This window comes from Mucor mucedo (assembly GCF_025094135.1).
Source record: "Mucor mucedo strain NRRL 3635 chromosome Unknown EV154scaffold_33, whole genome shotgun sequence".
NCBI lineage: Eukaryota > Fungi > Mucoromycota > Mucoromycetes > Mucorales > Mucoraceae > Mucor > Mucor mucedo.
In genome coordinates this window covers 287,924-302,398 of record NW_026252317.1, presented here as the reverse complement: position 1 = coordinate 302,398, position 14,475 = coordinate 287,924, and the positions used below count along the sequence as shown (strand labels likewise).

Here is a 14,475-nt window from a genome sequence, read left to right as displayed (position 1 = left end):
ATTCTTTTTCATTATACATTCTTTAAAAAAAACATGCAAGATCTTCCTTCGTTTGTTGTGTTTTCTGGAGGTTCTGCTTGCAACTTTATTGGTAAGAGAAGAAGAAGAAAAAAGACAATGTCTATTTCAGTGACCAACCTAATTATTCTACATAGCTAGTTCATTTCAAAGTATTACACCCAGTGTTTGTTATGTATTAGGCGTGAGTGATAACGGTGGATCGACTGTATGTATTTCACTTTATTTATGTAAAAAAAGAGAAAGCAAGGGACTAAGTTACATATAGAGCGAATTATTGCGAGTATTGGGTGGACCTAGCATTGGGGATCTTCGGTCTCGTCTTACACGATTAATTAATGCCGATGGACATGACTCTGAAGAAAGAGTAGCGATTAAAGAGCTCCTGAGTTATCGTTTAGCTTCAGTTGGTGATGAGAATTCGATTCGTGATGATTGGGCCATGATTGTGGAAGGACGTCATCGGTAAGACTCTAAATTTTCTCTAGCCTTTATATAGAGATACACTTACACATAAACTTTTAGGTTGTGGGAGAGAATATCAATTGAAAAGAAGGAGACAATTCGAGGTTTCCTGGTTTTGTTCAATTTTGAGATTTTGAAGCGAGCACACAAGCATTTTAATTTCCGGAATGGATCGATTGGTAACTTCTTTTTGACAGGCGCTCGATTATTTTTTGGATCGTTAGAAGCAGCCATCTTTTTGTTCTCGTCGATCACGGCTATTCGAGAACCGACCTATGTTTTACCCGTGATTAATACAAATCATACAGCTGCTATTGCTGCACTCTTGGAAGATGGTCATACCTTACGTGGACAATGTGAAATCAGTCATCCTGGTCAACATCTCTCTAATAAATCCATGAACCCCATTGATGCCTTCTCAAGACTGGCTTTACCTAATTCTCCTCAACTGGATAATGACCCTGACCAATTGAACGGTAATTTGGTGTTTAGCAAAAGCACTGAAGACAAGCTATCTGCTGCTATTGCACGTATCTTTTACATGAATGAATACGGCCAAGAGATCTATCCCTTACCCAACCCCAAGATCCTCGATCATTTAACTAGCCGCACAGATCTAGTTTATTCCATTGGTTCTCTCTACACATCTATCTTACCTTGTTTGATCCTTAGAAAGGTCGGTCATGCTATTGCCCATTCACCTTCCTTACGACACAAGATTTTGATTTTGAACGGCACAACAGATAGAGAGACCGACGGTTATACAGCGTTAGATTTCATTGGTACCATTACCAACGCCTTAAATGAGAGCCAGTTAATTGATGCACGTCGTAAATATTACGATACACATTCAGAAGAGGACCCGATGGCAGGTAGTTTACGTCAACACGGTCACCCACAAGCTGATTTCTATGCGAGACCAGTGGATCATGGATTCCGACAATGGCCACCACCCAATGTGGGTCGATTGGCTATCCCAAGATGTACCACACCCAATGCACAACAGGAGGGGTATGTGGGTGCCAATGGTCACTTTGGTTATAGCACCACAACTCCCTTCCCACCTGAGTTAGTGCCTAATCGACCTCCATCGACTTATATTACGCATCTGATCTATCTCTCCAACTCTTGTAAGTGTTACTTTTTTTTTTTTACATATTTTAAGTGGTAAATGAGGTACTAAAAAATGTTATATATGAAATAGGCATTGAAGTGGATGTAGCTGCGATTGAATCATTAGGAATTAAATGCATTGTTGTGGAACCCGATCAAAGCTCAGACGAGCCTAGATACAATGCCACTTCACTTCAACCCGTATTAGAAAAAATTACAAGTGAAATATATTAAAATATGTTATTACGGGGGAGGGGGCGGAATGAAAGAGACAACATTTTTTGATTGAGAATTTTTTTTTTTTTTTTTGATGTTGTTTATTATTAGAATAAGCTTTTTTTTTTTATTGTTTACATAAACATATTGTCAAAACCCTAAAAAAAAATGTCAGTTTTTTTTTTGTAGTTTGTAGTCATTTTTAGAATTTCAACATACTGGAGGAGCGAGATCGTCATTATCAGGATCACCACCATGAGGTCCACGAGGAGGTCCACCTCGACCAGGTGGTCTTACGGGCAATCTTCCAAACGGTCCAATAGGATCAAATCGTGCGCCAGGAGGCACAGACCCTCTGCTTATCTTATTAGTACACACACACACATACATCCATACATTCTATTAAGGGGTTACCTTGGCAACGGTTGCGGTCCACCGAATAATCCAGAGGGATCATCCAAGCTACTCCCACCTCTGTTTCCAAATATAGGATGATCAGGTCCAACAAACATACCACCACTGCCACTACCACCACTTTTTAATTTTTGGGATGAGGAGAGGTATTACAAAGGCTTTGGTTAATACGTAAGTTACACATGAATATTTAGATTACGTACCCAGGCATTCTTAATCCTCCACGACCTAAAGGGTTCACATCAGATCCACCGACATCGACAAAGGCAGGATCTTCCAATGAGTGTGGATCATTGTATCTCGGTTGGCGTCTTTCTGTATCAGTAGAAGGTCTTGTTGAACTCGTTGTGCTAAGAATAAAAAAACAAAAATTTAGTGGACATTTACTTGTAAAATAAAAAAGGTTTATCAACCCCATCCACTTACGTGGTATTGTCCTCATAACCAGGTTTATTTAAACCGGGTATCAAACGCTGCAAGATGTTTAGCTTGAATGCCTTGATAAAATCATGGAAGCGATCTGAAGAGATAAATCCATGTGCTAAAGGTTTACTGGTATCCGTGTAAGGAAAGAAGGATTCGGAAGTGTAATCTTGTGTGGTAATATCTAGCATGGCCGTCTTATTGTCCTAATGAGATGAGACAGGTAAGTATCAATGATTGTATATGTACCTTTTTAGAAATACTCTTTTTTATTACCCCAATACCGAGACCAAGGATGATGCATTTATCACCCAGCTTGACAATTTTAATGACAAAGGTGAGGCTAGACTGAGGATGACTATATCTAAATTGATAGCAATGAGGCCCGTTGGCGTTCCAAGTGTCAGGCAAATGTGTGGTGGTTCCGTCACCCTCTATGTAGGATATGTATTTTTAGTTTTCTAGGAAAACAAATAAAAAAAAAAAAACGTAATGTTTTACCTTGGCGTGCATCGTCGCCAAGTCCTGCAAAACGAAAACCGACGCCAAGCATAATGGCATGGGAGGCAGCGGCTAACGCATCGTGGGTATTTTGGAGGTTGCTAGCTATTTGACTAGTCGAATGAAGTATAACTGAAGGATCCAATACGTTTGATTGTGACATTGTTGTTTACAGCTGACAAAAAAAGAAGAAATGATATATAAAAAAAAAAAAAGGTAATAAAAAGAGCTGCATATTCAGCCCGAGTGAGTGAAACGTGACGTACTTTTTTTTTTTTTTTTTTTGCTTTTTTTTGCAGTTGAAATTCATACAAGTTTTTATTGTGTTCAAGAATGGTGTTAAAGCCCGTTTTGTCTACCGTAATTTTTTTCTTTTTTTTTTTGTTGATAATAAAATTCCTCTTTTTTTTTTTTTCAAAAGTTTCCTTTTCTTTTTCAATTTATTTTATTTTTATTACTGCAGCAGAAACTCCGATGGCGATCGCTTTCTCAGTGTTGTCACTTAAACGGAACAGATCAAATAGTAAGGAGTCTGTCAGCAAGAAATTCTCCAAGCTTAAATCAGGGTTTTCACTCTTTGGCAGTAATCGAAAGAAACATGAGGTGACTGACAACACACCACGTCGTACTTCCTTGTTTCAATATTTCCGTAACCATGAAATGGGAGGACAAGCGAAAGATTATGCTGGGGATCGTCACTACGAGTACAATCGATATCATCATCTCAAGGAAGAGCGAAATATGCATACTCTACCCACGCATGTTGCACCTAAATTAACTAGTATCTTGATTAAGCGCAGTGGTACCACCCCTTCTTGCATCCAACACATACATCAACATACACCTATGCGTAAACGCACTTGTTCCAATGCCACCATTTCCAATATGACGATAAATTCAGAGGATCTGACCGCAAAGGAATTTGCGGATATTGCCGGTATCCGTATCCTGCCCGAAGAAGAAGCAGAAGAAGCAGAAGATAAAGCAGTATCAGCATCAGCAGTATCAGCAGTATCAGCAGTAGCCTCATTTGAAGCTGCAACAGCTGCATCGCGGAAATTAACGGTGGAAGAAGATGACACGATGGAGAGTTCAAGCTCTTGCATGGAAGAATCACTGTCCTTTCAAATCTGGGACAATGCCTTTTGGTTTCTTCCCGAGGTAAAAGAGAGCCGACCCACTGTTCATCTAGACCGAAAGGCGTCTGTTGCCAGCAGTGCTAAAAACCTTATTGAGCCACCCATTTTGCATGAATTGCGTCGCATGGGCACTCATAAAAGTGAAAAGGATAATACTTCATGTGTCATCAAGAAGGGTCGTTTTGAGATCCAACTAGCACTTCTCGATACGCCGCCCCCTTCTGTGATCGATGTGCCTTCTGTAAGCCATCATCATCATCACCATCATCACCATCACCAGCAGAACCAACAGAACCAACAGAACCAACAGCAGCAGCACCAACAGCAGCATGATACCTTGTCATTCTCCAATTCTAATGTAGTGGAATGGAAACGCAAAGGAAAGAAACCTCTTTCTACTTTAACTTAAAAATTATCTATACCTGTATACTTGTCCCATATTTTATTTCTCTCCTTCTAGTCTTTCTTTTTTTTTTTTCCTTCTGTTTGTATATAATAAACTTTTTTTTTCTTATTAAATAAAGGGCAATGGAATCAAATGACATCAATGCCGGAATACGAGTTGAAATATAAATCACTCTACTACGCCATATGAGCCTTTTTTGTTGTTGTTGTTGTTTAATAGTTTTCTGTTGGTCGCAACTTTAATTTTAAAGGGGCCACCACTAACAGACTCTCCTTAATTCCCCTTACATCTCTCTCTCTCCTCCTCGTATAATATATCCATAACGGATGATATTTTACTGGGAAAAAAAATGAAAGAGAAAAGGGCTCCTTATTTCACATGTATTATATATTAACATAAACAACAAACACACATCTCTTTTATTTCTTTCTTTTCTCTTTTTTACATATATTATCTTTTTTCTTCTTTTTGTAAAATGAAGAATAGTAGTGAATCATGCGTGTCTTCGGTTGATTTACCAGAAATGGGCAAAAGCAGCACAGACTCGGGTCAAATCATGCCTCATATCGATCCCAGCAATCCATTCGCTTTCAGTTTAGAACAAATGTGTCATCTGGTAGATGGAAAACAGCTGACCTTTTTGGAAAAGGTGGGTGGCACAGAATCTATCGCACGAGGTCTACATTCAAGTACACAACACGGTATCGTCTGGAACGAAGAAAATCTGTCGTATATTCGCATGTATGATCTATTACATACACCACAGGAGCAAGTCTACGATCATCAATTTCCCATCTCCATGGAGTGTGATACCTTTATTCAAAGAAGACAGATTTTTGGCTCCAATGTCTTGCCATTGATTGAAGAAGTCTCCTTACTCGAGCTCATGTGGCAGTCCTTTCAAGATAAAACCTTGGTAAACAACACCTATTTACATTAGTGTCTTATAAACTAACCACTACCACCCCTTCCTCCTTCTCCTAATCAGATCCTCTTGACCATCTCTGCCATGATTTCACTCACAGTGGGAATCTACGAGGATGTAAACACAATTGAATACGACGCTTTTGGCAACAAGATACCCGGTGTCAAATGGGTGGAAGGTGTAGCCATTATTGTAGCAGTTTCTCTCGTGGTCATCGTCGGTAGTGTCAATGATTTCCAAAAGGAGCGTCAATTCCGTAGTCTAAACGCTAAAAAGGAAGACCGACTTGTCTCTGTAAGTGCATACACACACACCATATATATAAAATTGTGATTCTTAAATCAAATATATTCCATAGGCCATTCGTTCAGGGAAACAAATCCTATTATCAGTATACGATGTACAAGTAGGCGATGTATTAAAACTAGAGCCTGGAGATATTATATGTGCCGACGGTATCTTTATCGAAGGCCATAACCTAAAATGTGACGAATCCGCTGCTACCGGTGAATCCGATGCTGTACGTAAACTGTCATGGGAAGATTGTCAAAAGCGACGCTCACGTAGACGACGTTCTTCTTCTACCATGGTACCTGATATTAAACGCACCTCATTTGTCTCCATTTCCGAAAATGAGTACATGACCAAACCTCAATTTGATGAAGAAGATGAAGAAGATGACGAATTACCCTTTCAGAAACGAGAGATTGACCCATTTTTAGTCTCTGGATCGAAAGTCTTGGAAGGTATTTGTACCTATCTAGTCACAGCCATTGGACCCAACTCATTCCATGGTCGTACCTTGATGGCTTTACGTACAAAGGATGAAAATACACCGTTGCAAGATAAATTGGATATTTTGGCTACAAGTATTGCTAAATGTGGATTATCCGCTGCTGCCTTCTTATTATCCATGTTGATCATTCGTTGTATCGTGGGTTACGCTACTGGCATTTTATCTACCGTGCCAGCAGATGTTGTAACACATATCATGCAAATCTTGATTACCACAGTCACCGTCATTGTCGTGGCTGTACCAGAAGGTCTCCCACTCGCCGTTACCCTTGGTATTGTATTTTGACTTGCACACATGGTACACATTTAAATAGTAACTTTTTTTTTCTTTCTTTCATAGCTTTGGCTTATGCTACACAAAGGATGCTTAAAGATAACAACCTTGTTCGTGTTTTGGCCGCTTGTGAAACCATGGGTAATGCAACCACCATCTGCTCTGATAAAACCGGCACCTTGACCCAAAACAAAATGTCAGTGGTAGCAGGCACATTTGGTTCCTCCTTTCGATTTCTGAAAGACCCACCTGCCTCACGCAGTGATTTATTTGATATCCATCTTGTAAAGACCCATGTGCCATTAGCCGTACGTAATTTCCTCAACCAAGCTATGGCCATCAATTCCACTGCCTTTGAGAACACCGATGCCTTGGGTGATACTTCCTTGGTGGGTAATAAAACAGAGACCGCCATGTTATCCTTCGCCAAAGAATATATGGGATCAGAACCATTTCAAACACTACGTTCGTATTGGCAAGTAGAACATGTATTTCCTTTTAGCTCATCCAGAAAGGCCATGGCTACAGTGATACGTATACCTACATTTTCAGGTCATCCTATCTATCGTCTTCATATTAAAGGTGCCTCTGAATTACTCCTAAGTCAATGTAGTCGTATTGTATCCATGCATGATCCTAATTATATCACTGAGGATCCTGCTAATTACAAGATCTATACACGTGCCATGACCGATGCGAACCGTAACCGTATGTCTAAAATCATCCAAAGCTACGCTACCCGTTGCCTTCGTACTTTGGCTGTATGTTATCAAGATTTCGATAGTTGGCCCAGTACGCGTACATTAGAAGAAGTGACTCAACGAGGTGAACTAAACTTGTTGGGGATAGTGGGGATTGAAGATCCATTACGTCATGGTGTGACGGAAGCTGTGGCAGCTTGTCAACGTGCTGGTGTTTGTGTTCGCATGGTGACAGGTGATAACATGTTGACGGCTAAATCCATTGCACGTCAATGTGGTATTTATATGCATGGGGCTTTAGCGATGGATGGGCCTACTTTCCGAAAACTGGGTCATGAGGAGCGATTAGCTGTCTTACCAAGGTTAAGGGTATTAGCAAGAAGTAGTCCGGAAGATAAACGTATGTTGGTCCATGCGTTACGTGAGACAGGTGAAATTGTGGCTGTCACGGGGGATGGTACAAACGATGCTCCCGCTTTAAAAGCTGCGGATGTTGGTTTCTCTATGGGTATTGCCGGTACAGAAGTAGCTAAAGAAGCTTCCAGTATTATCTTGATGGATGATAATTTCTCTAGTATTGTACGTGCTATCTCTTGGGGTCGATGTGTCAATGATTCTGTCAAAAAGTTTTTACAGTTTCAACTCACGATTAATATTACGGCCGTCATGTTGACTATTTTCTCTGCCATTGTGAGTCCAGATCAAACATCCATTTTATCAGCAGTGCAGTTACTATGGGTTAACTTGATTATGGATACGTTTGCAGCTTTAGCGTTGGCGACGGATCCTCCTTCCCCTGATTTATTGAATAGGTTACCTGAAGGAAGAACAGATCCATTGATTGATACGTGCATGTGGAAAATGATTATAGGTCAAACGGTGTATCAGTTGGGTGTGATATTGACATTATTGTATACAGATCTATTGGGTTTGGGTAATGATATGGCTACATTACAAACGGTGATATTTACCACTTTTGTATTCTGTCAAATCTTTAACGAAGTCAAGTAAAGTGTCTATATACGAAGTACTTTTAAAAGAAAGAAAGAAAAAAAAAACTTACATTTTCTCTCAATAGTTGCCGTAGAATTGACAATCACCTTAACGTATTTAAGGGTATTAAACAAAACAAGTTCTTTATCATGATATTTTCGATTAGTGTGTGTGGACAAATTGTGATTGTGGAGCATGGAGGAGCGGCATTCCAAACTGTACCGTTGGATCAACACCTATGGATGACAAGTGTTCTCATTGGTCTCGTTTCAATTCCTATCGGAGTCATTATCCGTATGATACCAGACGAATTGGTGTCACTCCAGAAAAAGAAGAGTAGAAGTAAGAAGAGAGGTAGTGAAGAGGATGTGGAAATGTATGAAAATAACAATGAGAAGATGGTATTACAAATAGAAGCAGAAGATACAGCTATTCATTGGCCTATTAAGATTACTTAGATCTTTTGTATTTAAAATAACAATCATAAATAAAAAAAAATAAGGTACCGAGTTCCTTCTCATCAGTGCGACGTGAAGTTGATAGTCTTTTTTAACTTCTTTATTCATCTTTAAGAATAACAATGTCCTTTTACGATTGGATGACTCATAAAAGGGGAGGATAAAGATCAAGGAGAAAGGGTTATTTAAACAAAACACGTTAATTAATTTTTTATTTTTTTTTTTTTATATATTTTATTTTTACATGATTTCATTGTGATAACAAAACACCCCATAAAAAAAAAAAAATCAGCGATATATTTTTAAAATATCAGGCGATTTCCAGCATTTCAAGCACAAGGAACAGGTTAATAATATCCGTCAAAGTTGTTGTTGTATGGAATAGATTTTAACTTGTGGAAAAGATGTCAACATTTTGAGTGTAGCCTAAAAAAAAAAAAAAAGCTCTTGCGTCATCGGAAATAAAAAAAAGTTGGTCTGTTTATAAAAAATAATTTTTTTTTCTTCCTTTCGATTTTTTTTCTTTTCTCTTTATACATACTACGTATATAAAATCTCAATGTCTCTTGAATTGACAGAACTTGTTAAGCGCCCTGGTGCTGGTAAAATTGGTAAGCCAGTGCGTGTCAGAGCTAATTTCTTTGAAGTTACCTCTTTCCCCACCCAAAACATTCATCATTATGATGTTACCATCGATCCCCCAAGTGCACCCCCCGTGCTTTACCGTAAGGTTTGGCAATCCTTTGAAGACACTAACGGTCAAGGTCTCTTGACTGGTATCAGAACTATCTTTGATGGTCGTAAGAACGTCTTCTCTCCTAAGCCTCTCTCTTTGGGTGAAGAACAAGCTATGCAATACGAGGTAAGACTTATTAAAATACATATATATATATATATATCCGATACCTCTTATATTAATATATCCTAATATAGGTTGAACTTCAAGAAGCTAGTGCTCCTGGTGCTGCCAAGCGTAGTGGTGGTCTCTTCAAGATTCGTATCAAGAAGGCTGGTGAAGTTAACATGGAAGAACTTCGTCGTTTCTTGGCTGGTCAATCTGCCTGTACCTCCAACTGTTTAACTGGTAAAAAAAAATTTTTTTTTTATGTGTGTTATTATGTAAACAAACAAATTAATCATTGTTATTTAATCAGCCATCATGGTTCTTGATGTTCTTATTCGTCACGTTCCTTCTACCCTTTACAACACTGTTGGTCGTTCTTTCTTCACTCCTGCTGATGCTCGTCCTCTCCCCAACGGTGCTGAAGTCTGGCAAGGTTACTACCAATCTGCACGTCCTACCATTGGTAAAGTATAAAGAAAACATCTATTTTTTTTTGATTGGTTATCTAACGAAAATCTTCCCACACTAAAAAAAAATTATGTTATGTAGGTAAGATGATGATCAACATTGATGTCAGTGCTACCGCTTTCTACTCATCCGGTCCTCTCCCTGAGATCGTTGCCAAGATCTTGGGTCGTCGTTCCATCGATGAACTCAGACGTGGTATTCCTGACCGTGAATTGTCCAAGCTTGAGAAGGTCCTCAAGGCCTTGAGAATTCAAGTTGTCCATCGTGGTGATAAGAAGCTCAAGTACAAGGTCACTAAGCTCACTCCTTCCGCTGCCGATCGTACCTCTTTCAAGGATGAAGCCGGTAACGAAATGACTGTTGCTGATTACTTCATGAAGCAATACAACAAGCGTTTGAACTACCCCTTCTTACCTTGTATCGTTGTCAAGAAGGACATCTTCTTGCCTATGGAAGTCTGTGAGGTCATCCCTGGTCAACGTCACATGAAGAAGTTGAACGAAAAGCAAACTGCTGAAATGATCAAGTTCACCTGTCAAAAGCCTAATGTTCGTGCTAACAAGATTAACCAAGGTCTCTCTCTCTTGCGTTATCGTGATAACCCATACATGCAACAATTCGGTATGGCCGTCAAGCCTGAGATGTCCGTCATCAACGCTCGTGTCCTCCCTACCCCCAAGATTTCTTACCATTCCTCTTCTCAAGAAGCTGAATTCGCTCCTCAAGCTGGTGCTTGGAACTTGAGAGGTAAGAAGGTCGCTCAAGGTGCCACTCTTGGTTCTTGGTCCGTTGTTAACTTTGCCGGTGCCGTCCCCATGCCTGCTATCCAAAGATTCATTCGTGAATTATGTCAAACCTTTGCTGATACCGGTATGAACGTTGTTAACCGTTCTCCTCCCGTTATGTCTGCTGATCCTCAAGGTAACATTGATAAGACCTTAAAGGAAGCTTGGTTAAAGGCCGGTAACGCTGCCAAGGCCAACCCTCAATTGATCATCTGTATCTTGCCCAACACTGGTGTCCCTCTCTATGCTGAAATTAAGAGAATCTCTGATACTGTTATTGGTGTCCCTACTCAATGTCTCCAATCCAAGCATATTGGTGAACCCAAGAAGCAATACTGTGCTAACGTCTGTCTTAAGGTTAACATGAAGTTGGGTGGTATGAACTTGTTCTTGTCTCCTCCTCAAATTCCCTTCATTGCTCAACGTCCTACTATTATTCTCGGTGCTGATGTTACCCATCCTGCTCCTGGAGATATGAACAGACCTTCTATTGCTGCTTTATCTGCTTCTATGGATGCTCGTGCTTCCAGATACTCTTCTGCCATTCGTGTGCAAGCTAACCGTACTGAAATCATTGCTGATCTTGCCAACATGATTAAGGAAGTGCTCAAGAACTTTTACCAATCTTGTGGTCAAAAGCCCGAAAGAATCTTGTTCTATCGTGATGGTGTTTCTGAGGGTCAATTCAAGCAAGTGATGGATTCCGAAGTGGCTGCTATTAAGGCTGCTTGTCTTTCTCTTGATAAGACTTATAACCCCACTGTTACCTTTGTTGTTGTCCAAAAGAGACATCATGCTCGTTTCTTCCCCATGGAGATGCGTGATGCTGATCGTACTGGTAACTGTATGCCCGGTACTGTTGTCGATACCGATATTGTTCATCCTTTCGAGTTCGATTTCTATCTCCAATCTCATGCCGGTCTTCAAGGTACTTCTCGTCCCACTCATTACCACGTTCTTCATGATGAGAACAAGTTTACTTCCGATGCTCTTCAAGAGTTGACTTACAGACTTTGTTACATCTATGGTCGTGCTACTCGTGCTGTTTCCATCGTACCCGCTGCTTACTACGCTGATTTGATCGCTGCTCGTGCCAGATTCCATCGTCGTGGTGAGAACTGGTCTGATACCGATGCTACCTCCGAATCCATGGATTCTGATGCTCAAATGGCTTCTTTCGCTACTGTTAAGCCCGAGTTGAGCAAGGTCATGTTCTTCATGTAAACAAACCTTCATACCTCGTATTCAAAAAAAAAAAAACCTTAAAAGTGGTTTGTTCAATTTCACAATCAATCAAAAAATAATAATATCAACGCTTTTTTTTTCTACATCAATAAAAAAAAAATATCCACATTGCTCTTTTAAACTCTTTTTGTTCTTTTCTTTTATTGCTATTGCTATTAAAATATGCTTCCTCTTTATCCAAATACATGGCTTGCCTTGCATGATGGGCGTTACTTAGCCACCCATCTTATGCATCTTTTTTTGATCCGTGTTACATTAAATATGCCACATCAGCTGAAATCAAATGACACCACTACCATGACAGACGATCATTAAAAGTGTTATCAAAGCATCCTCCGTGTTATGACAGTGTGCTATGAAACAAATAAGAACACGTCGGATGAGATATGCAATTCGCTATAGTCTGAAGACTCTTATCACATCATTCCACATCATTTGGCTGTGCCCACTTTCTGAAAAAAAAAGAGGGGTTGCACCCAGTGTCCCCCAGTGGCTTAGAAAGCCAGAAAGCTATCTTTTTTTTTCCTTAAAAAAAAAAAGCCAGGAAATAAATCATTTTATTACGAACTCGATCCAATGGGAAAAAGTGCCAAGTTCTATAAGAGACCTTCCAAGAAGGAAAAGGAAGGAAGTGCTATTAAAAAGACAGTGGAACCTTCTCCCATTAGTAAAAAAGGCAGTGCCTCTAAAAAGGCTGTCAATGTACCTGCTGCCATGTTTCAAGACAAGTACAGTAAAAAGTCTCCTGCTGCTAAAAAGAACGTAGAAGAGGATGTGGATATGGATAATCAACCTAAAGAGGTAGTCGAAAAGAAGGTCAATGTGCTTGATAAAAATGGTGAAGTACCTGATTATGTCGATTTGTTCTCTGGAAAGAAAATGTATAAAAAGATTCCTTTCAAGAGAAAGTAAAAAATATCATCAAACACACACACACATATCTAGATCCCCCCACCCACCTACTTTACTCGCATTGTACAATAAACTTTATTTAATAGAATATATACTCTAATTTACGAAAACAAAGCAATATAGACAGTGGAGCATTATATCGTTGAGGGGGTAATGAAAGAGTGAGTGGTAGATCCTCCCGCTAATTCGTCTCACCGCACTATGGGTCTTTACTGATTTTTTTTTTGGAACGAATGTTGCCCATGGTTACAAGCGTATGGTCGTTTATTGATTATTATACAAGAATGCTCACTGCTACATTGTAATATATAGTATGGCAATGAACTCATAATGATGTCTTACTTATAAAAAGCGGATTACTATTATAAAACTCTAAAGTGTATCGTTCGCAGAGGACAACCATCCTCCCCTTTATATATACATATACATGTAGAACCCACAGCGCTACACTGTGGGGATACATCACTTTTTTAAGTACACTATCAAAACAGAGACACGGATGAACCTTTGTTTATAATCTCTCGTAGTTTGCATTGTCTACCAAATATAAATTCCATCTTTTCTTCGGGGATCTTTTGTTTCCTGTCCAAATCGTGTAATAATGGTATGCTTTTTTTTTTCTTTTTTTAATTTTTTTGTTCTCTTTAATTAAAGTGGGGGGCAGGTTAAATGACTTCTAGTGATGATGATCATCGGGCTTTTCGAAACGAATACCACCTAAAAAAAAAAAAAAAAAGGTTAGTTGTAAATCCATAATTCATTTTTAAACACGAGAGAAAATACGTACAGTAAGAACAAGGATGAGGTCCAGGCTTATCCAAGTTGATGTAGATCTTGGGATGACCTAAAGGTCCACCACCTGTCATAAATTATTAGTTTCGAATAATTGCATAAATTTTAATTTTTTTGTTTTTTTTTTTTTTTTTTTTTTTTTTTTTGACCACTTACCACCATCACAATGGGCCTTACGCTCATGAACATATCTAATGGGAACTTCGGCAATGAGGTCAATAGCAGCCATAGGGTTGGGCTATTCATCATTGAATTAAATAAAAATAAAAATCAACATTCTGTTTTCTCCACATTTTTCATCCGCGCTATTTTATTTTTCACATGGTTACCTGAGTGCTGATATCGGTTTGTTCGAAACGAGGTCCAACCATGGCATCAGCCTTGGGCATTTGAGACTTGGACCAGGTGGTGGTACGGTTCTCAGCTTGTTGAATCTCAGGTGCAATAGGCTTAGCAGAGGGTTGCATGGAGGTGGTGTAAGCAGCCACGCTCTTGAAAGAGGTCTTTCTGAGTGTAGAGGCGCTTAATCGTTGAACTGAATGACGAAGCATTTTTAAAAAAAAATTTAGTATAAGTTAATAAAAAAAA

General features: G+C 39.3%; 6 protein-coding genes across 6 annotated transcripts; 4 read left to right on the top strand and 2 right to left on the bottom strand.

The window, feature by feature from the left end:
- Positions 1–13: 13 nt before the first annotated feature.
- Positions 14–1,930, top strand: EV154DRAFT_441455 (uncharacterized protein). The gene is made up of 5 exons (XM_051596958.1): positions 14–91; positions 156–226; positions 287–483; positions 544–1,613; positions 1,688–1,930. The coding sequence occupies exons 1-5, from the start codon at positions 34–36 to the stop codon at positions 1,828–1,830; spliced, it is 1,539 nt and encodes a 512-aa protein (XP_051458974.1). The 5' UTR covers positions 14–33; the 3' UTR covers positions 1,831–1,930.
- EV154DRAFT_504820 (PI31 proteasome regulator N-terminal-domain-containing protein) lies at positions 1,874–3,445 on the bottom strand. The gene is made up of 7 exons (XM_051601107.1): positions 3,151–3,445; positions 2,926–3,083; positions 2,653–2,855; positions 2,430–2,576; positions 2,227–2,346; positions 2,032–2,167; positions 1,874–1,970 (listed from the first exon to the last, which is right to left on the bottom strand). Exons 1-7 carry the CDS (start codon positions 3,311–3,313, stop codon positions 1,947–1,949), a joined length of 951 nt encoding a protein of 316 aa, XP_051458973.1. The 5' UTR covers positions 3,314–3,445; the 3' UTR covers positions 1,874–1,946.
- Positions 3,446–3,475: 30 nt separating this feature from the next.
- On the top strand, positions 3,476–4,760 carry EV154DRAFT_601649 (uncharacterized protein). Its single transcript, XM_051607242.1, has one exon. The coding sequence runs from the start codon at positions 3,484–3,486 to the stop codon at positions 4,696–4,698; it is 1,215 nt and encodes a 404-aa protein (XP_051458972.1). The 5' UTR covers positions 3,476–3,483; the 3' UTR covers positions 4,699–4,760.
- A 153-nt stretch (positions 4,761–4,913) lies between these two features.
- EV154DRAFT_504814 (PMCA-type calcium-translocating P-type ATPase) lies at positions 4,914–8,911 on the top strand. Its single transcript, XM_051601106.1, has 5 exons — positions 4,914–5,611; positions 5,684–5,914; positions 5,979–6,687; positions 6,756–8,397; positions 8,469–8,911. Exons 1-5 carry the CDS (start codon positions 5,171–5,173, stop codon positions 8,839–8,841), a joined length of 3,396 nt encoding a protein of 1,131 aa, XP_051458971.1. The 5' UTR covers positions 4,914–5,170; the 3' UTR covers positions 8,842–8,911.
- Positions 8,912–9,335: 424 nt separating this feature from the next.
- Positions 9,336–12,304, top strand: EV154DRAFT_543245 (Piwi domain-containing protein). Its single transcript, XM_051604549.1, has 4 exons — positions 9,336–9,703; positions 9,775–9,925; positions 9,996–10,148; positions 10,235–12,304. The coding sequence occupies exons 1-4, from the start codon at positions 9,401–9,403 to the stop codon at positions 12,160–12,162; spliced, it is 2,535 nt and encodes an 844-aa protein (XP_051458970.1). The 5' UTR covers positions 9,336–9,400; the 3' UTR covers positions 12,163–12,304.
- Positions 12,305–14,038: 1,734 nt separating this feature from the next.
- On the bottom strand, positions 14,039–14,438 carry EV154DRAFT_397487 (uncharacterized protein; the record flags this gene model as incomplete). Its single annotated transcript, XM_051595214.1, has 2 exons — positions 14,039–14,125; positions 14,217–14,438. Coding segments are annotated over 2 exons (309 nt in total), but the record flags the coding sequence as incomplete, so codon positions are not given.
- Positions 14,439–14,475: the final 37 nt, after the last annotated feature.